The sequence below is a fragment of the Salmo trutta genome, chromosome 16 (assembly GCF_901001165.1).
Source record: "Salmo trutta chromosome 16, fSalTru1.1, whole genome shotgun sequence".
Taxonomy (NCBI): Eukaryota; Metazoa; Chordata; class Actinopteri; order Salmoniformes; family Salmonidae; genus Salmo; species Salmo trutta.
The window spans coordinates 14950850-14972237 of record NC_042972.1 but is presented as its reverse complement, the minus strand read 5'-3'; the positions used below and the strand labels follow the sequence as shown (position 1 = coordinate 14972237).

At 41.9% G+C, this 21388-nt stretch overlaps 1 protein-coding gene across 3 annotated transcripts in view; it reads right to left on the bottom strand.

The window, feature by feature from the left end:
- The window catches only part of LOC115150153 (integrin alpha-5), a 69717-nt gene that overhangs the window by 3777 nt on the left and 44552 nt on the right, over window positions 1-21388 (bottom strand). For all 3 annotated transcript variants that reach the window (XM_029693129.1, XM_029693127.1, XM_029693128.1), the window contains exons 16-26: window positions 20578-20633; window positions 16913-17073; window positions 16057-16194; window positions 9528-9595; window positions 2745-2895; window positions 2371-2463; window positions 2003-2082; window positions 1612-1692; window positions 967-1072; window positions 562-720; window positions 244-354 (exon numbers count right to left, since the gene is read on the bottom strand). In XM_029693129.1, the coding sequence (XP_029548989.1) occupies window positions 244-354; window positions 562-720; window positions 967-1072; window positions 1612-1692; window positions 2003-2082; window positions 2371-2463; window positions 2745-2895; window positions 9528-9595; window positions 16057-16194; window positions 16913-17073; window positions 20578-20633 (1204 nt within the window). The remainder of the gene's footprint in view (window positions 1-243; window positions 355-561; window positions 721-966; window positions 1073-1611; window positions 1693-2002; window positions 2083-2370; window positions 2464-2744; window positions 2896-9527; window positions 9596-16056; window positions 16195-16912; window positions 17074-20577; window positions 20634-21388) is intronic.

The following is a 21388-nucleotide window of genomic DNA, read 5'->3' as shown; positions in this document are numbered from 1 at the left end:
AGGTTAGGCAGGCCAATAAACTCCCATAAGACACCTCATTATCACCACTATACTCTCTAGCTTCTCTGCTCCCGGACCAAGTGCCAAGTGACTTCATTTAACAGCAGCTATCTTCTGTTTTACTGTTTTCAGAGTCAATAGACCTCTGCGGCCGTGTATCAGTGTTGACGCCACATGGGTTAGCTATGTAGAACCCCCCCAACCACCTTCCCCAAAATACAGACACACACCAGGTTATCTCACCAGGTTGCCTTGTTCATCCAGAGGATCCCTGTAGACCTCTCTCCTCTGGATGTGGTGTTCAGGGCTGGCCGTCAGTGGTGAGGGTGGCTGCTCTGTTGTAGGAGGCTGGAGCTGGCAACACACACAGAATAGTTATCTGGGTACCATTGGACTACTGCATATCCTTGGCATAAATATTGTGAATGATATGACGCTACACAAAGTAAAAGACAAGGTATCAGGGTGGGTGTGAATGTATACAGTATCTGGGATGAGTGCCTGTGGAAGTATAATATGAGCAGGTACTTTTGTATGTATGTGTGTAAGTCTGTCCCTCACCTTGAGCTTCAGTGCATTGAGGGTGTGGTTGGAGCTGCAGTCGAGTGGTCCCTGAGTGATGACCTCCAGAGGGTACAAAAGGTCGTGACCCTGAGATCTCAGAGGGCAGCGCAGCTCCAGCACTGACTGACTGATCATACTGGGCCCGTTGTTCACCAACTGAAAGAGAGAGAGAGACAGAGAGAGAGAGAAAGAGGAAGAGAGAGAGAAGAAGAGACAGAGGAGGAGAGAGTGAGGAAGAGAGAGCGAGAGAAAACCCAAGTCAGCATACTGTACCAGGAAGCTAAGAAGATAAGCATTTGTTCAACAACCCAACCCTATTTGACTCCACTTAATAAAAATAAACACAACACAAAATCAACTCTCGTGGCACACACTGAGTAACTCGTGGCACACGCTGAGTACCTCGTACACATGCTGGATCTCAGGCCCAACATCCTGCTCCTCTTGTAGGCTGTGGCTCATCCTCCAGTTCGGGGGAGGGAAGAGGAGCTTGTCCGGACGAGAAACGCTTCAATCGAGAAAAGGAGAAAGATACAAGTTGGAAAAGAGGATAAACGAGTAGGAGTGGATGCAGTAGACATACCCAACAGAATGTGGTACTCAAGCAATAAGGCCCGAGGGAGTGTGGTATATGGCCAATATACCACGTCTAAGTGCTGTTCTTAAGCACGACGCAACATGGAGTGCCTGGATACAGCCCTTAGCCGTTGTATATTGGCCATATACCACAAACCCCCGAGGTGCCTTATTGCTATTATAAACTGGTTACCAACATAATTTGAGCAGTAGAAATAATTGTTTTGTCATAGCCGTGGTATACAGTCTGATATACCACGGCTGTCAGCCAATCTGCACTTAGGGCTCGAACCGCCCAGTTTATAAAGAAAGATATTTTACAATGTCACTGGGGCTGTTGAGTTACAATATATTGGTACCCAGTCACTTTGAGTGTAGTTAAACAGGGAGTATGTTTATTAGTGATGGTGATGGAGAACATTCAATAATTAGTTTGTTTGTTCGTTCGTCCATCCAGCTATGATGACTCACCCCTGTAGAATAACATCAGCAACCACAGCCACCTCCAGATGAAAGAGCTCATCATCAGTCTGGGATTTATTCTCATTTTTACTGAGCGGAGAAAGAACAGACAAGTGCAACACTTCATTTGGATTGTGCCAAATACTGTAGATGGTTTGTAGACGTTTGCCTAACTGTCGACAACACTTGAACTAACTATCCACTAACCCTAACCTTAGCTCAGTCAGGACAAGGTAATAAGTATGGAAGTATTTAGAAGGATTTAGTTACTTTTTTAACGAAACACATTTAAAAGGGAAAAAAACTGTTTAATCTCTCACATTCATCTAAATATGAATACATTCAATAACTACAAAGTCATTTATACACTTTCTGTGCTGAAGCTGCAACTGCGACTTACCTGCGTATCTGGAGCTCAAACTGCACTGTATTGTGAGTGTCCTTCAGTCGAGGCACAGTGAAGCGGAGGCCTGCCCACAACTGTGAAGATCCATAGAAAAGACAGGCGATCAGACACTAGAGATAAAGCTACCTCAGATCTGTCAGCAAGGCAGTCCATCAAATGCACAAACAGTCATTAACAGACCCTGGATTAATCTGGACCACGCAGCATCAGTCGTAAAGACACAGAATTGCAAAGACATACAGAAAGTCACAGTCAGAGGGACAGAAGTACCATACTGCTGTGGGAACATTGGATTGTTCCTTTCGTGACAATAAAGCTCAATTTGAATTTAAGAAACAGTTAGTCCATGATGATCCACTTACACTTGTTCCAGACTTCATAGGGTTGCCCAGGTCACAGACCAGATAGCGGGTCTGATTCTCTGCCTCGTAGCTACAGGTCAGCTGAGTCAGACTCTGCTCATGAGATACAGTATGAGCAAAAGTATGGCGAGAGAGACAAAGACAACGATTTACTTCACAGCATTTCCACGTTTTCTCAAATCATTTATATCATAACCATTGTTTTAGTCATCAGGCTATCATTAGTGTCAACACTATATTGGTATTAGTTCAATTATTGTTATGTGGATTAGCATATGTCTCTTTATTATTTTAGCACTGTCATTTCCATTAGAAACATATTATGAACATTAGCCGTAACATAAGAGTGACAGGACAGATGGTTTCTCCCTCACCGCATTGTTGCGGGCTATACCCCTGTAGTCAGCCTCCGCGGGCAGTACCACGTAAAGCTCTGCCTCGTAGGCCCCGCCCTCTCCCTCGTTCCTGGCATTGAAGGTCAGGGTCAGGGAGTTCTCATCGCCAAGATACACCTCTGTCCTATCGCTAAGGAAACCACAAGAAAATACAACAACAATGTAAAACAAGTCGCTTTTTTTCTTTTTTTCCAGACATTTCCACAAACATGAAGAGACCTGTTGCAGATGTTTTGTCTCTCATGGAATTTGCATTTTCTTTTTTTTCACCTTTATTTAACCAGGTAGGCCAGTTGAGAACAAGTTCTCATTTACAACTGCGACCTGGCCAAGATAAAGCAAAGCAGTGCGACAAAATCAAACCACAGAGTTACACATAAAAAAACGTACAGTCAATAACACAATAGAAAAAAATCGGAATTGTTTTTTTTTGTTGCATTGTTTACATATGATTAACATACATTAGTAAATAATCTCCTTTCATCTTTGAAGAGCAATTGAAGGTTTGCTAGGGAGCTGCTGGGCATTGTCTGTCACAATATCAGTGGGGGGAAAAAAGCTTTGACCCGCAAACACACACACAACCACCACACAACATTGTCTCAAACTTGACCCTAAGCATCCTACGTTTTCCAAATGTTGGTGGTAACCATACGTGTGTATCCTACAGTCAATGCTCATTATCTTCATAAGTGTGTTCCCACTGGGTACACTAGGTCATTTCAACGTGGAAATGTGGGTAATATTTGGTTGAGATGTTAATCAATAAGATTTCAACCTTTATTCACCCATTCAAAAAGACAGCCAGACGTTTGTTGAATTCCCAATGTGTTGTCACTGCGCTTTCAACCATTTAAAAGCATAGAAAAGTTAAAATAGGAAAACAATGTCAGATATTTTGTATTTATACAACAATTTCATGTGTTATCACTGTTCTTCATCTAAAAGCAAAACCAAAGGACCTGGATTGTAGTTGAGATTACATTAAAAGTACATAGTGCACGGGATCAATGCTGTTCGAGATTCTGCACAGATTATTATAGCAATTGCTGCAGCCTTTCTATGCCATCTTTAACATGCATGCATTCTATAATTACATAAGAAGACATGTATAGTTACAGTAGCCTATGTTCAAAATGTGGCCATGGATGTGTTACTCATTTTAAGGTTGAATAAATCCTGTTACATTAGTTTGTAAGATATATTTAGGCTATTTACTGTATTACAAAAGTAATATTGAATTGTGTTTGGTTGACAACGCAAGCAAATATCTAATGCTTTGATAGTTTCATCTCAGCCACTGACTTAACCCTATTCTTTAACTTTTATTTTTGCTTTAGTTGGAGACGTGAATCCAATAATGTGTTAACTTGTCTACAAGTGAATAGATTATTTACTGTGTTGCAGAAGTTATATTGAATTATGTTTGGTTCTCAACACAACCAAATATCAGCATATTTTGTGCCACTGACTTAGTCTGGCTTTAATTCCAGTTTGTCTACAAATGAATAATTGGTATATTGGATTCACGTCGCCATCTCAACCAATAATCAAAGTCAAACAATAAGATTAAATTAAATCAAACTTTCTTTAAAGTGAATTTAAAGTTTGATTTGATTTAGTCCTATTCTTTAACTTAGATTTTTGGTTGAGATGGAGACATGAATCCAACATATTTCTGATTAACTTGAAGATTACATTTCAAATCAACAAGAGCGTGAAACCCCTGGCCTATAAGTATTGTTTATTTTAAGTTGAACCCTGGGTTGAATTGAAACAAAAGACAGTACTTCCGTCTTCATCGACCTGGCCAAGGCTTTCGACTCTGTCAATCACCGTATTCTTAACGGCAGACTAAACAGCCTTGGTTTCTCTAATGACTGCCTCGCCTGGTTCACTAACTACTTCTCAGATAGAGTTCAGTGTGTCAAATCGGAGGGCCTGTTGTCCGGACCTCTGGCAGTCTATGGGGGTGCCACAGGTTTCAATTCTCAGGCCGACTATTTTCTCTGTATACATCAATGATGTCGCTCTTGCTGCGGGTGATTCTTTGATCCACCTCTATGCAGACGGTACAGTGAGGGAAAAAAGTATTTGATCCCCTGCTGATTTTGTACGTTTGCCCACTGACAAAGAAATGATCAGTCTATAATTTTAATGGTAGGTTTATTTGAACAGTGAGAGACAGAATAACAACACAAAAAATCCAGAAAAACACATGTCAAAAATGTTATAAAATGATTTGCATTTTAATGAGGGAAATAAGTATTTGACCCCTCTGCAAAACATGACTTAGTACTTGGTGGCAAAACCCTTGTTGGCAATCATAGAGGTAAGACGTTTCTTGTAGTTGGCCACCAGGTTTGCACACATCCCACTCCTCTTTGCAGATCTTCTCCAAGTCATTAAGGTTTCGAGGCTGACGTTTGGCAACTCGAACCTTCAGCTCCCTCCACAGATTTTCTATGGGATTGAGGTCTGGAGACTGGCTAGGCCACTCCAGGACCTTAATGTGCTTCTTCTTGAGCCACTCCTTTGTTGCCTTGGCCGTGTGTTTTGGGTCATTGTCATGCTGGAATACCCATCCACGACCCATTTTCAATGCCCTGGCTGAGGGAAGGAGGTTCTCACCCAAGATTTGACGGTACATGGCCCTGTCCATCGTCCCTTTGATGCGGTGAAGTTGTCCTGTCCCCTCCATGTTTGACGGTGGGGATGGTGTTCTTGGGGTTCTAGGCAGCATTCCTCCTCCTCCAAACTTCAGACAGGCATGTATATGTGCTTTCTTGAGCAGGGGGACCTTGAGGGCGCTGCAGGATTTCAGTCCCTCATGGTGTAGTATGTTACCAATTGTTATCTTGGTGACTATGGTCCCAGCTGCCTTGACATCATTGACAAGATCCTCCCGTGTAGTTCTGGGCTGATTCCTCACCGTTCTCATGATCATTGCAACTCCACGAGGTGAGATCTTGCATGGAGCCCCAGGCCGAGGGAGATTGACAGTTCTTTAGTGTTTCTTCCATTTGCGAATAATCGCACCAACTGTTGTCACCTTCTCACCAAGCTGCTTGGCGATGGTCTTGTAGCCCATTCCAGCCTTGTGTAGGTCTACAATCTTGTTCCTGACATCCTTGGAGAGCTCTTTGGTCTTGGCCATGGTGGAGAGTTTGGAATCTGATTGATTGATTGCTTCTGTGGACAGGTGTCTTTTATACAGGTAACGAGATTAGGAGCACTCTCTTTAAGAGTGTGCTCCTAATCTCAGCTCGTTACCTGTATAAAAGACACCTGGGAGCCAGAAATCTTTCTGATTGAGAGGGGGTCAAATACTTATTTCCCTCATTAAAATGCAAATAAATTTATAACCTTTCTGACATGTTTTTTTTAATGTTATTTTATTCTGTCTCTCACTGTTCAAATAAACCTACCATTAAAATTATAGACTGATAATTTCTTTGTCAGTGGACAAACGTACAAAATCCGCAGGGGATCAAATACTTTTTTCCCTCACTGTACCATTCTGTATATATCTGGCCCTTCTTTGGACACTGTGTTAACAAACCTCCAGACGAGCTTCAGCGCCATACAACACTCCTTCCATGGCCTCCAACTGCTCTTAAATGTTAGTAAAACGAAATGCATGCTCTTCAACCGATCGCTGCCTGCACCCACCCGCCCGACTAGCATCACTACTCTGGACGGTTCTGACTTAGAATATGTGGACAACTATAAATACCTAGGTGTCTGGTTAGACTGTAAACTCTCCTTCCAGACTCACATTAAGCATCACCAATCCAAAGTTAAATCTAGAATCGACTTCCTATTTCGCAACAAAGCCTCCTTCACTCATGCTGCTAAACATACCCTCGTAAAACTGACTATTCTACCGATCCTCGACTTCGGAGATGTTATTTACAAAATAGTCTCCAACACTCTACTCAGCAAATTGGATGCAGTCTATCACAGTGCCATCTGTTTTGTCACCAAAGCCCCATATACCACCCACCACTGCGACCTGTATGCTCTCGTTGGCTGGTCCTCGCTACATATTCGTCGCCAAACCTACTGGCTCCAGGTCACCTATAAGTCTTTGCTAGGTATAGCTCCGCTTCATCTCAGCTCACTGGTCACCATAGCAACACCCACCTGTAGCACACGCTCCAGCAGGTATATTTCACTGGTCATCCCCAAAGCCAACACCTCCTTTGGCCGCCTTCCTTCCAGTTCTCTGCTGCCAATGACTGGAACGAACTGCAAAAATCACGGAAGTTGGAGACTTATATCTCCCTCACTAACTTTAAGCGTCAGCTGTCAGAGCAGCTTACCGATCGCTGCAGCTGTACACAGCCCATCTGTAAATAGCCCATCCAACCAACTACCTACCTCATCCCCATATTTGTTTTTGTTTTTCTGCTCTTTTGCACACCAGTACTTGCACATCCTAATCTGCACATATATCACTCCAGTGTAAATTGCTAAATTGTAATTACTTCGCCACTATTGGCCTATTTATTGCCTTACCTCCTTACTTCATTTGCTCTCACTGTATACAGATTTTTCTATTTTGTTATTGACTGTACGTTTGCTAATCCCATGTGTAACTCTGTGTTGTTGTTTTTGTCGCACTGCTTTGCTTTATCTTGGCCAGGTCGCAGTTGTAAATGAGAACTTGTTCTCAACTGGCCTACCTGGTTAAATAAAGGTGAAATATATATATATTTTTTTTAACGTAGGCCATCACTGTAAATAAGAACTTGTTCTTAACTGACTTGCCTAGTTAAATAAAGGTTAAATAAAAACCAGCCCCCACCAACACCATATGAACTCACACTGACACCCCTGTGTAAAGCACTTCCTGTGTAGTGATAAATCCACTCCACACCACTCCCCCCCCCATACTTCCAAATGTAGTAATACATTCATGCTGTCTATTGAGCAGAAAGAGGGAGAGCCATGTACAGATGTTGAGGGTCGGTCCCTTGGCTTGACCCCTTCCTCTCATCCCCCACCCTCTGTCCACTCGAGGTCCAGACACAATGACACCATGCTCTGCACCAGGTCCACACAGATGATTCCAATAATGACCAGGCCATTTTAACGAAGCGCAGAGGAAGCGACACCATTGATATTCTATCACAAACACCGTAGTGTTGACTCCGAGAGAGGAAGGAAGCTTTGAGGTGGTGGGTAGAGATGGGGTTGTAAGTTGCATTTGATTTGATTCAAATATTTTAAGATGTTATATAGGAAAACATGTATGTGAAATATAATCATGTGTACAATCAAATAGTTCAATGTTTAATTGAAGCCAGAGGATGTACCACACAAAGTACTACTGGTACTTTTATCTCCGTGACGGGCCTCAAGGTTGTGAACACGAAACATCCTCCCGCATGGGAATTCTCAGGAAGTAAACAATTTAAGGCCTAAAAAACAAGCTGTGTATTACATTTCAACGAGGTCGTTGAAGCTGCAGAGTGAAAGTGCTGAATCATAGATTATTTTCTGAGTGATTTGGTCTCGTGGAAACTGAAAACAAACATTCCAGTTTTTCATGGGAAACTCTTAACATGATTGAATTGTGCCGGTAATAAAAATCACATGGTGAAGTCGTGAAACAAACTACTACAAGAGAGAGCAACTTGTTTTGTGAATTGTCCCAGTTGTTCCAATCAGCCTAAAATGCAACATATTCTGCTGTTGTCCAACACTCAAACAACAATGATCAACCAGTAATAACCATGAGCAAGAGGATACAAACCATTTTGTTACTCTCCTGGGAATAGAAAAGCATTTCTGCAATCAAGGTGTGTAAACACAAATGCTACATGACCAAAAGTATGTGGACACCTGCTCATCAAACATCTCATTCCAAAATCATGGGCATTAATATGGAGTTGGTCCCCCATTTGATGCTATAGCCTTCACTCTTCTGGGAAGGCTTTCTACTAGATGTTGGAACATTGCTGTTATAACAGCCTCCACTCTTCCGGGAAGGCTTTCCACTAGATGTTGGAACTTTGCTGCTATAACAGCCTCTACTCTTCTGGGAAGACTTTCTACTAGATGTTGGAACATTGCTGCGGTGAACTGCTTCCATTCAGCCACAAGAGCATTAGTGAGGTTGGGCATTGATGTTCGATGATTAGACCTGGGTCGCCTGTCGGCGTTCCAATTCATCCCAAAGGTGTTCGATGGTGTTGAGGTCAGGGCTCTGTGCAGGCCAGTCAAGTTCTTCCACACCAATCTTGACAAACCATTTCTGCATGGACTCACTTTGTGCATGGTGGCATTGTCATGCTGAAACAGGAAAGGGCCTTTCCCAAACTGTTACCACAAAGATGGAAGCACAGAATTGTCTAGAATGTCATTGTATTCTGTAGCAGTAAGATTTATCTTCATTGGAACTAAGGGGCGTAGCCCGAACCATGAAAAACAGCCCCAAACCATTATTCCTCCTCCAGCAAACATTAAAGTTGGCACTATGCATTCGGGCAAGTAGTGTTCTCCTGGCATTCGCCAAACCCAGATTCGTCTGTCGGACTTCCCAGATGTTGAAGAGAGATTAATCTCTCCAGAGAACGCGTTTACACTGCTCCAGAATCCAATAGAGGCTAGCTTTACCCCACTCCAGACTACGCTTGGCATTGCACATTGGGGACCTTAGGCTTGTGTGTGGCTGCTCAGCTATAGAAACCCATTTCATGAAGCTCCCAACAAACAGGCCCTGGTCTCAGGTAACGGAGAGGGGACTCAGCTCACCCATAAACGGCCAGTTTGAGGTCAGGAACACAGATGTTGTCCTCCCCACAGTCCAGCTGAATTTGGGCCTGCAGAACAGAGGGATGGAGAGAGATTTAGATTTTTAGAAGAAAATAATTTGCGCAATTCAGCTAATGTACAGTGGCAAGAAAAAGTATTTGAACCCTTTGGAATTACTTGGGACTTCTGCATAAATTGGTCACTAAATTTGATCTGATCGTCATCTAAGTCACAACAATAGACAAACACAGTCTGCTTAAACTAAACACATAATTACACCTTTTCATGTATTTATTGAACACAACGTGTAAACATTCACAGTACAGGGTGGAAAAAGTATGTGATCCCTTGGATTTAATAACTGGTTGACCCTCTGGCAGCAATAACCTCAATCAAACATTTTCTGTAGTTGCGGATCAGACCTACACAACGGTCAGGAGGAATTTTGGACTATTCCTCTTTACAAAACTGTTTCAGTTCAACAATATTCTTGGGATGTCTGTGAACCGCTCTCGAGGTTATGCCACAGCGTCTCAATCGGGTTGAGGTCAGGACTCTTACTGGACCACTCCAGAAGGCGTATTTTCTTCTGTTGAAGCCATTCTGTTGTTGATTTACTTCTGTGTTTTGGGTCGTTGTCCTGTTGCATCACCCAACTTCTGTTGAGCTTCAATTGGCGGACAGAAAGCCTTACATTCTCCTGCAAAATGTCTTGAAAAACTGTGGAATTAATTTTTCCGTCGATGATAGCAAGCTGTCCAGGCCCCGAGGCAGCAAAGCAGCTCCAAACCATGATGCTCCCTTCACCAGACTTTACAGTTGGGATGAGGTTTTGATGTTGGTGTGCTGTGCCTTTTTTTCTTCACACAGTGTTGTGTGTTCCTTCCTTCCAAACAACTGAACTTTAGTTTCATTTGTCCATAGAATATTTTGCCAGTAGCGCTGTGGGACATCCGGATGCTCTTTGTTTTTTTTGGACAGCAGTGGCTTCTTCTGTAGTGTCCTCCCATGAACATCATTCTTGTTTAGTGTTTTACGTACCGTAGACTCGTCAACAGAGATGTTAGCATGTTCCAGAGATTTCTGTAAGTCTTTAGCTGACACTCTAGGATTCTTCTTAACCTCATTGAGCATTCTGCGCTGTGCTCTTGCAGTCATATTTGCAGGACGGCCACTCCTAGGTAGAGTAGCAACAGTGCTGAACTTTCTCCATTTACAGAAAATGTTCCTTACCGTGGACTGATGAACATTAAGGCTTTTAGAGATACTTTGGAACCCTTTCCAGCTTTCTGCAAGTCAACCCTTCTTAATCTTGGGTCTTCTGAGATCTCTTTTGTTCGAGGCATGGTTCACATCAGGCAATGCTTCTCGTGAATAGCAAACTCACATTTTGTGAGTATTTTTTAATAGGACAGGGCAGCTCTAACCAACATCTCCAATCTCGTCTCAATAATTGTACTCCAGGTTAGCTGACTCCTGACTCCAATTAGCTTTTGGAAAAGTCATTAGCCTAGGGGTTCACATACTTTTTCCAACCTACACTGTGAATGTTTAAATGATGTATTCAATATAGACAAGAAAAATACAATAATTTGTTTAAGCAGACTGTGTTTGTCTATTGTTGTGACTTAGATGAAGATCAGATCTCATTTTTAGACCAATTTATGCATTTGTTTTGATTAACTGCTGGTACATTTCCATTTGTTTTGAACAACTGCTGGTACATTTCCATTTGTTTTGAACAACTGCTGGTACATTTCCATTTGTTTTGAACAACTGCTGGTACATATACCATGGCAATGAAGATTTATGAATAACCCCCTAAATGAGGGAATGAAGAGGAGAAGTGAGGGAATAAGTGAAGGACGGAAAAAGGGAAAGGAAATAGGAGAAGGGGAGAAGGTGAGAATGAATGGAAGGAGTGTTTTGTTTTGGTGGGGATGAGGAGAGCAATGATGTTCAAGAAAGGTAGACATACTCCAACATGAAGAAAGGAAGGAATAGCAGGAAAATGAAAGACTTGCACGGCTTAGGGAGGAGAGGAATTGGGCTCCTAAGCACTCTGTCTCTCTCTCTCTCCTAGTCCTCTTTTTCTCAGTCTCCTACAACATTGCAACTGTGTACTGTGAACCCATTGTTACACTACCAGCCCATCCATCCCAGCAGCAACATGTGGCAAACATTAGAATCCCAAAAGAATGCTATGACAGTGCAGGGGCGGCATGGCGATCACTCACTCCATCTCCATGGAGATTACTAATTTAAAGCCTCCAATGTTATCGTTCACGCAAGTCCATGTGGTAATCGGTCAGTCAACACAACATCACAAGACAGAGGAGAGCACGGGTCTGGTAATGGTCACACAATCACCAAGGGCTCTCCTCCCCCACTCACTCACTCTCTTTCATCCTCCATCTTCCCATCACCCACTCTCCATGGGACAAAAAGGGTGTTAAGAAGAGGAAGAAACTTTATTCATGTTTTGACAAGTTGAGAAATGGAAGAGGAAGAGAGAGAGAGATTGCTAAATGTTTCAGTGTAATAACATGAGCATGGAAAGTTCAAGTTGTTCCCAAAAGCTGTTCTAGCTACTATAGGTTGTATTGGTTTCTCTGCCAATAGTGAGAGGCTTGGAGCACACACACACAGACGCACATATAAACACACACACACACACATATATATATAAATAAACACACACATATAAACACACACACATATAAATATATACACACACATATATATATAAAAATACACACATAAAACACACACACATATATATAAACACACATATATATATATATAAACACACACACACACATATATATATAAACACACACATATATATAAACACACACACATATAAACACACACACACACACATTTACATTTAACATTTAAGTCATTTAGCAGACGCTCTTATCCAGAGCGACTTACAAATTGGTGCATTCACCTTATGATATCCAGTGGAACAACCACTTTACAATAGTGTGGGGGGGGGGGGGGGGGGGGGTTGAATGTGCTGACAACAAAATCACACAAAAATAATCAATGGAAATCCAATTTATCAACCCATGGAGGTCTGGATTTGGAGTCACACTCCAAATTAAAGTGGAAAAACACACTACAGGCTGATCGTCCTTAAAACAAGTCCAAATGAGGCTCAGCAGTGTGTGGCCTCCACGTGCCTGTATGACCTCCCTACAACGCCTGGGCATGCTCCTGATGAGGTGGCGGATGGTCTCCTGAGGGATCTCCTCCCAGACCTGGACTAAAGCATCCGCCAACTCCTGGACAGTCTGTGGTGCAACGTGGCGTTGGTGGATGGAGCGAGACATGATGTCCCAGATGTGCTCAATTGGATTCAGGTCTGGGGAACGGGCGGGCCAGTCCATAGCATCAATGCCTTCCTCTTGCAGGAACTGCTGACACACTCCAGCCACATGAGGTCTAGCATTGTCTTGCATTAGGAGGAACCCAGGGCCAACCGCACCAGCATATGGTCTCACAAGGGGTCTGAGGATCTCATCTCGGTACCTAATGGCAGTCAGGCTACCTCTGGCGAGCACATGGAGGGCTCTGCGGCCCCCCAAAGAATTGCCACCCCACACCATGACTGACCCACCGCCAAACCGGTCATGCTGGAGGATGTTGCAGGCAGCAGAACGTTCTCCACGGCGTCTCCAGACTCGGTCACGTCTGTCACGTGCTCAGTGTGAACCTGCTTTCATCTGTGAAGAGCACAGGGCGCCAGTGGCGAATTTGCCAATCTTGGTGTTCTCTGGCAAATGCCAAACGTCCTGCACGGTGTTGGGCTGTAAGCACAACCCCCACCTGTGGACGTCGGGCCCTCATACCACCCTCATGGAGTCTGTTTCTGACCGTTTGAGCAGACACATGCACATTTGTGGCCTGCTGGAGGTAATTTTGCAGGGCTCTGGCAGTGCTCCTCCTGCTCCTCCTTGCACAAAGGCGGAGGTAGCGGTCCTGCTGCTGGGTTGTTTCCCTCCTACGGCCTCCTCCACATCTCCTGATGTACTGGCCTGTCTCCTGGTAGCGCCTCCATGCTCTGGACACTACGCTGACAGACACAGCAAACCTTCTTGCCACAGCTCGCATTGATGTGCCATCCTGGATGAGCTGCACTACCTGAGCCACTCATGCTACCACTAGAGTGAAAGCATCGCCAGCATTCAAAAGTGACCAAAACATCAGCCAGGAAGCATAGGAACTGAGAAGTGGTCTGTGGTCACCACCTGCAGAACCACTCCTTTATTGGGGGTGTCTTGCTAATTGCCTATAATTTCCACCTGTTGTCTATTCCATTTGCACAACAGCATGTGAAATGTATTGTCAATCAGTGTTGCTTCCTAAGTGGACAGTTTGATTTCACAGAAGTGTGATTGACTTGGAGTTACATTGTGTTGTTTAAGTGTTCCCTTTATTTTTTTGAGCAGTGTATATAAAAACACTCACACATATATATATATATATAAAAACACACACATATAAAACACAAACATATATATAAAAACACACACATATAAAAACACACACACACACACACACATATATATAAAAACACACACATATAAACACACGCATATATATATATATATATATATATATAAACACACACACATATATACAAACACACACACACATATATATAAACACACACACACACACATATATAAAAACACACACATATAAACACACACATATATATAAACACACACACATATATATAAACACACACACACATATATATATAAACACACACACACATAAACACACACATATATATATATAAACACACACACATATATATAAAAACACATACCCATAAACACACACACACACACACATATATATATATAAATAAACACACACACATATAAACACACACACATATAAACACACACACACACACATGTATATAAAAACACACACACATATATATATAAACACACACACACACACACATATATATATAAAAACAGACACACACACACACACACACACATACATACATATATATATATATATATATAAACACACACATAAACACACACACACACACACACACATATATATATATATATATAAAAACACATACACATAAACACACACACATATATATATATATATATATAAAACACAAACATAAACACACACACACATATATATAAAAACACACACACATATATATAAAAACACATACACATAAACACACACACACACACACACACACACATATATATATAAAAACACACACACATAAACACACACACACATAAACACACACACACACATATATAAAAACACACACATAAACACACACACACATATATATATATAAACACATACATATATATAAACACACACATATATATATAAAAACACACACACATATATATAAACACATACATATATATATATATATATAAACTCACATATAAACACACACACATATATATATAAAAGCACACACATAAACACACACACACATATATATATAAAAACACACACATATATATATATAAAAACACACACATATAAACACACACACACATATAAATATAAAAACACACACATAAACACACACACATATAAACACACACACGTGCTCCAAGTCTGCCTTGCCGGGCTCTCGACATGGCAGAGACCACTGGCAACATACATAAACAAACCACATCCAGATGGCTAGCCTCAGCGCCCCACCCAGAAAGAGCCGTCAGTTCTCCCTCTGTTTTTTCCGCAAAGCCGTGACTCCCCACCCTCACACCCCTGAGGATTCTACTCTCAATTCGGAAAAGCTACCCTCCGTTATTTGTCATTATCGCTTATGTGACAGCATGGGCAGTGCCATTGAAGGCTTTCATCTATTCTAAAGAAGAGTAAAAAAGGCTTTGCAGCAAGTGTGCCATCTATCTAACTCTATGGCTATAACATATTGTAATTCAGTGGCTAGTATATAAGGACTAATCTAATCCCCAACCTTTAGCCATATGGGGACCAGCACTACTGAGCCGTCCTCCATATGAAATCTATTTCAAAAACCTTATCCCTTTCTACTTCCTGGTACAAAATATAAATATCGGGGGAAGTAGATAAGGTGCACATTGTGTGTTTGTGGTTTAGTCATGGAGTCTGGTAGAATAACTAAATTGTGTATGCACTATGTTCATAGGCTACCCTCTATAGCGGGGTTAGGCAACTAGATTCAGCCTTGTGCTGATTTTTGTCGGAGCGAATGCCGGAAAATAATTATAATAATTTGTACATTGCAAATTGACCACAAGCCCTCTAGGTTGTGTATTGTAGAGTTTCAGTATGGGTATACGTAGTGCACCTGCTCTAAACTGTTAGTTATGTGGTCTGGTAAATATGACCAGATATTCTGTACTCTGCTCTACAAGGTGTGATATCTGGCATGGTTGGGGTCAATTCCAGTTTGATTCAGTCAATTCAGGATAACAACTGAAATTCCAAATGTTCCTAATTGAATAACGTAGTTAGTACATACCTTCTGCTTTATAATATGTGTTGTCTGGTAGTTTAGAATGGGTTTCAGGCCATGGAGGTCCAGTGGAGCGAGAGGGTCCAGGCTAAAGTTGAGGGTGATGTAAATGGGGGACAGTTTATCCCGAAACTCCCCTTCACTCTACAACACACATGAGGAAAGAAGGTCAAAGGCATCACCGACACACTCAAGAGGAAGTGAATCGATGTTACACTGACCTTTCTTCATGGTGTGTTGAACTTGAATTTTACTTTACTTATTGTAAACTGGTTGAGACTCTGTGGACCTCTAGATTTAAATGTACATTGTAGTAAATATGATGTTAGAGATCTGTCTAAATGTACAGCGCAAGGGAACATTTTCACTTTCAGTCCTATTGAAACTATAATCAAAAACAGATTAACTGTAAAATGTAGCATTAAATGTTTCAGCCTGTTTCAAGTTACTGGTGTTTTGAAGGCTGGATTCCAAGAAACTAGCCAACATTTTTGTGCAAACTTTAGGTCCAGAGAGATTGGTCGGGAAGACCCACAGTTCATTGGATCAATGTTGTTTTTATAATCTGGGATTTTCTCAACATGTCTTTGAATAACTCGGTAACACTTTACTTAAAGCAGGGCAGGTATAATGCTTTCTAACTTGTTATAAGCATGCCTGAGTCTTTAAAATTATAACAAGGCTTATAAGTCTCTTTATGTATCAATCAGCATTTCAAATGATTGTTATTTAGTCTATCATTATGAGATGATTATTAGACATTATTAAAAGGGGTGAAACATGCTCATGACAAGCATGCATTATAAACTCTGCAGTTTAACAGTAACATCTCTCTGAGTGTTTGAAGTTTGAAGTGTCTAACGCGCAGGTAGATGCGGGTGTCGAGACACGTTGGTCCTCCGTTGGCCATGGTGATGGTCTCCAGCAGGCTGGGCTGTTGGCTATCTAGGAACAGAGTTCTCCTCACTGATGACTCTCTCTGTTTCTGCTCCAGAGGGTCCAACTGCACCTCCACCATAAAAACTGCACAACACAACACAACATGTCACAAAAACAAACCCTTTATAGCATACTGTTTATTTAACCAGGTATGTTGACTGAGAACACATTCTCATTTACAGCAACCACCTGGGGAATAGTTGCAGGGAAGAGGAGGGGGGATGACTGAACTAATTGGAAGCTGGGGATGATTACTGTAATTTCCGGACTATTAAGCGCACCTGAATATAAGCCGCACCCACTGAATTTTTTAAAAATTATTATTTTGAACATAAATAAGCTGCACATGTCTATAAGCCGCAGGTGCCTACCGGTACATTGAAACAAATGAACTTTACACAGGCTTTAACCTCTTATGGCTAGGTGGCAGTATTTTCACGCTGGATAAAAAACGTACCCGATTTAATCTGATTATTAGTCCTGCCCAGAAACTAGAATATGCATATAATTATGAGCTTTGGATAGGAAACACTCCAAAGTTTCTAAAACTGTTTGAATGGTGTCTGTGAGTATAACAGAACTCATTTGGCAGGCCAAAACCTGAGAAGATTCTGTTCAGGAAGTACCCTGTCTGACCATTTTCTCCCCTTGTTGATTCTCTCTATCTATTACAAGGGATCTCTGCTGTTACGTGACACTTCCCACGTCTCCAATGGGCTCTCAGAGCCCGGGAAAAACAGGAATGATGTAATTCAAAGCCCTGGCTGAAACACACGAGAGCTTTTGCTAAGTGGTCTATCAGAGGACAAAGGCTTAGGCGCGCCCCGCCCCCGTCTTTCTGTTTTTCCCTCAGTTTACAGACACGCAGATTCCCGGTCGGAATATTATCGCTTTTCTACGAGATAAATTGCATAAAAATTGATTTTAAACAGCGGTTGACATGCTTCGAAGTACGGTAATGGAATATTTAGAAATTTTTTGTCACGTTATGCGCCATGCGCACGACCGTGATTTACCATTCTGATAGTGTCTAGAACGCACGAACAAAACGTCGCTGATGGAACATAACGATGGATTATTTGGGACCAAACCTACATTTGTTATTGAAGTAGAAGTCCTGGGAGTGCATTCTGACGAAGAACAGGAAAGGTAAGACCATTTTTCTTATAGGAAATGTGATTTTGGTGAAGGCTAAACTGGGTGGGTGTCTAAATAGCTAGCCCGTGATGGCTGGGCTATGTACTTAGAATATGGCAAAATGTGCTTCATCCGAAAAGCTATTTTAAAATCGGACATATCGAGTGCATAGAGGAGTTCTGTATCTATAATTCTTAAAATAATTGTTATGCTTTTTGTGAACGTTTATCGTGAGTAATTTAGTAAATTGTTAGTAAATTCCCCGGAAGTTTGCGGGGGGTATGCTAGTTCTGAACGTCACATGCTAATGTGAAAAGCTTTTTTTTGATATAAATATGAACTTGATGGAACAGACATGCATGTATTGTATAACATAATGTCCTAGGTGTGTCATCTGATGAAGATCATCAAAGGTTAGTGCTGCATTTAGCTGTGATTTGGGTTTTTGTGACATTATATGCTAGCTTGAAAAATGGGTGTCTGATTATTTCTGGCTGGGTACTCTGCTGACATAATCTAATGTGTTGCTTTCGCTGTAAAGCCTTTTTGAAATCGGACAGTGTGGTTAGATTAACGAGAGTCTTGTCTTTAAATAGCTGTAAAATAGTCATATGTTTGAAAAATTGAAGTTTTCGGATTTTAGAGGAGTTTGTATTTCGCGCCACGCCCATCATTGGATATTGGAGCAGACGTTCCGCTAGCGGAACATCTAGATGTAAGAGGTTAACGAAGCACGGCTTGTAAAAAAAATAAATAGGCTTTAACGAAACACGGCTTGTAACAAAAATAAATAGGCTTTAATGAAACACGGCTTGTAACAAAAATAAATAGGCTTTAACGAACCACGGCTTGTAACAAAAATAAATAGGCTGTAACGAAACACGGCTTGTAACAAAAAATGTAAAATTAGCAGTAAACAGTAGCCTACCAAGAAAGTCATTGGTCACCATCTTCCTTCTCCTGTGCACTGAAACCATCTCCTTCGGTGTCGGAGTTGAATAGCCTCAGAATTGCTTTATCCGATATTGGATCGTTTTCATTGTCGCTCTCGTCACTTTCATCCGGAGGCAAATCCCCCACTGAGCCCTCTTCAACATGCAGCAGTCCAGCCTTTCGAAACCCGTTGATGATAGTGGATTTTTTGACAATGCTCCACGCTGTCAGGACCCACTGGCAGACTTGACCATAAGTTGCTCTTCACATGCGGCCCGTTTTAGTGAAGGATTTCTCCCCACTTGTCATCCAAGCCTCCTGCTGAACACGGAGCGCCACCTTAAATGCACGATTTACACTGATGTCGAGTGGCTGCAAATACTTTGTTGTGCCCCCAGGAGTCAGGGTGACAAAATGAGAGCGCTCGATTTAATCTAAACAGTAAACAAAAATAGTTGTTTGACCTTAACCCGTTCGGCAATTTCATTGGTCTAATGAAAGCTTCATGCCGCCAAAAAACTGAACACGTCACAGAAAAAAAATTGAAAGCGGGAAAAATCCATATATTAGCTGCGTCATTGCTTAAGCCGCGACGTTCAAAGCCTGGGAAAAAAGTTATGGCTTATAGTCCGGAATTTACGGTAGGTGACTGTGATGGTATGAGGGCCAGATTGGGAATTTAGCCAGGACACCAGGGTTAACACCCATACTCTTACGATAAGTGGCATAGGATCATTAGTGATCACAGAGAGTCAGGACACCCGTTTAAAATCCCATCTGAAAGACAGCACCCTACACACGGCAATGCCCTGGGATATACAGAGAAAAGAGTGCCTCCTACTGGCCCTCCAACACCACTTCCAGCAGCGTCTGGTTTCCCATCCAGGGACTGACCAGGACCAACCCTGCTTAGCATCAGAGCCAAGCCAGCAGTGGGATGCAGGGTGGTATGCTGCTGGCTAACTAAAGCAATTACATACACTGTTACTGTGCATACACTAACACAACACACACACACACACACACACACACACACACACACACACACACACACACACACTTGCAATACCCATTCCTAAGTGCAGACACAAACACAATCACACACCCACACACATAAACACACGCATACGCACACAAACACAAACCTTGCAGTGTTTCCCCTGTACTTACTCGATTGTCCTTTCATCTTAATCTTAACTGCTAAATTGACCACAGTGAGTTCAGGCATATTTGCGGCCACACCAAGGAAGATAATAAGGAACAGCTGTGTGGAGTCCTTACAAAAGAAAACACTAGTCATGTCTAGATGGGATACAGCTTTTGTCAAATTGATGTCAAAAGTTAATTTTTTTACATTTTAGAGAACCCTAACCCTTTTCCTAACCTTAACCTAATTCTCCTAACCTGCTAAGCTAATTCTCCTAACCTGCTCTGTAAGTTCCCCTAAACCTGCTACGAAAAGTCAATTTTGACAAAAGCTGTATCCCTTGTAGACAAAACCGAAAACACTGGGCTCACCTAGATTAGCAGGGAGGTGCTTCCCATTGGCCGAAAGGCAGAAACTGAGGTTGACACTGAAGAGAGTGAAGACAGAGAGACAGTATTTACATGTATTAAGTAAATCCATGTAGAGCTCTAAAACATTCGGTGGTATATAACAGTATATAACCTCCGCCAACGAAAACATTTATAAATAAACATTTGGTCACAAAAATGTTTTATGTAAGAAATCTCTCACAAGTCTCATGCTAAATAGCCTGGTTGCCAGTCTTTTTCTGTGTCTTGCCAAATCCTTGTGGTATGATCATGTTTGGCATGACAATGACAATGGAGTGGGGAAGAGCACAAACAGATCTGGGAACAGGCTACATGCTAACCCACTGAATGTAAATGCATTCAGTCTTTGTACAGAACTGAAGTACAGATCAACCTATCCCCCTTTAAAACAAATTGCTCAAACTTTACAAGGGGAGGTAAAAAAATGTGTGTGCGTTTGATTATTTTAGAGTGAGTGTATGCATATACAGAATCCATGTGCTGACATCTGTGCACGTGTGTGTATGTGTGTGGTCAATGGTCATCTGCCTGCGCAATGGTAAATGTGTGTGTGGGTGTGTCATCTCATGCATGCTGTGTCCTAGGCCGATGTTCCAAATAACATGTCATTCAAAGTGAATGGCAACCTGCTCCACCCTTTCCACTGTCCACCGCACCCCACCTCTACTACTCCCTCAGCCTTCCCAAGGCTCCCAGCAACCTAAGCGGTAATCAAGAAGACACAAACAACAAGCAACGTGTGCTGTACTAACAGTAGATATCAAGATAACAG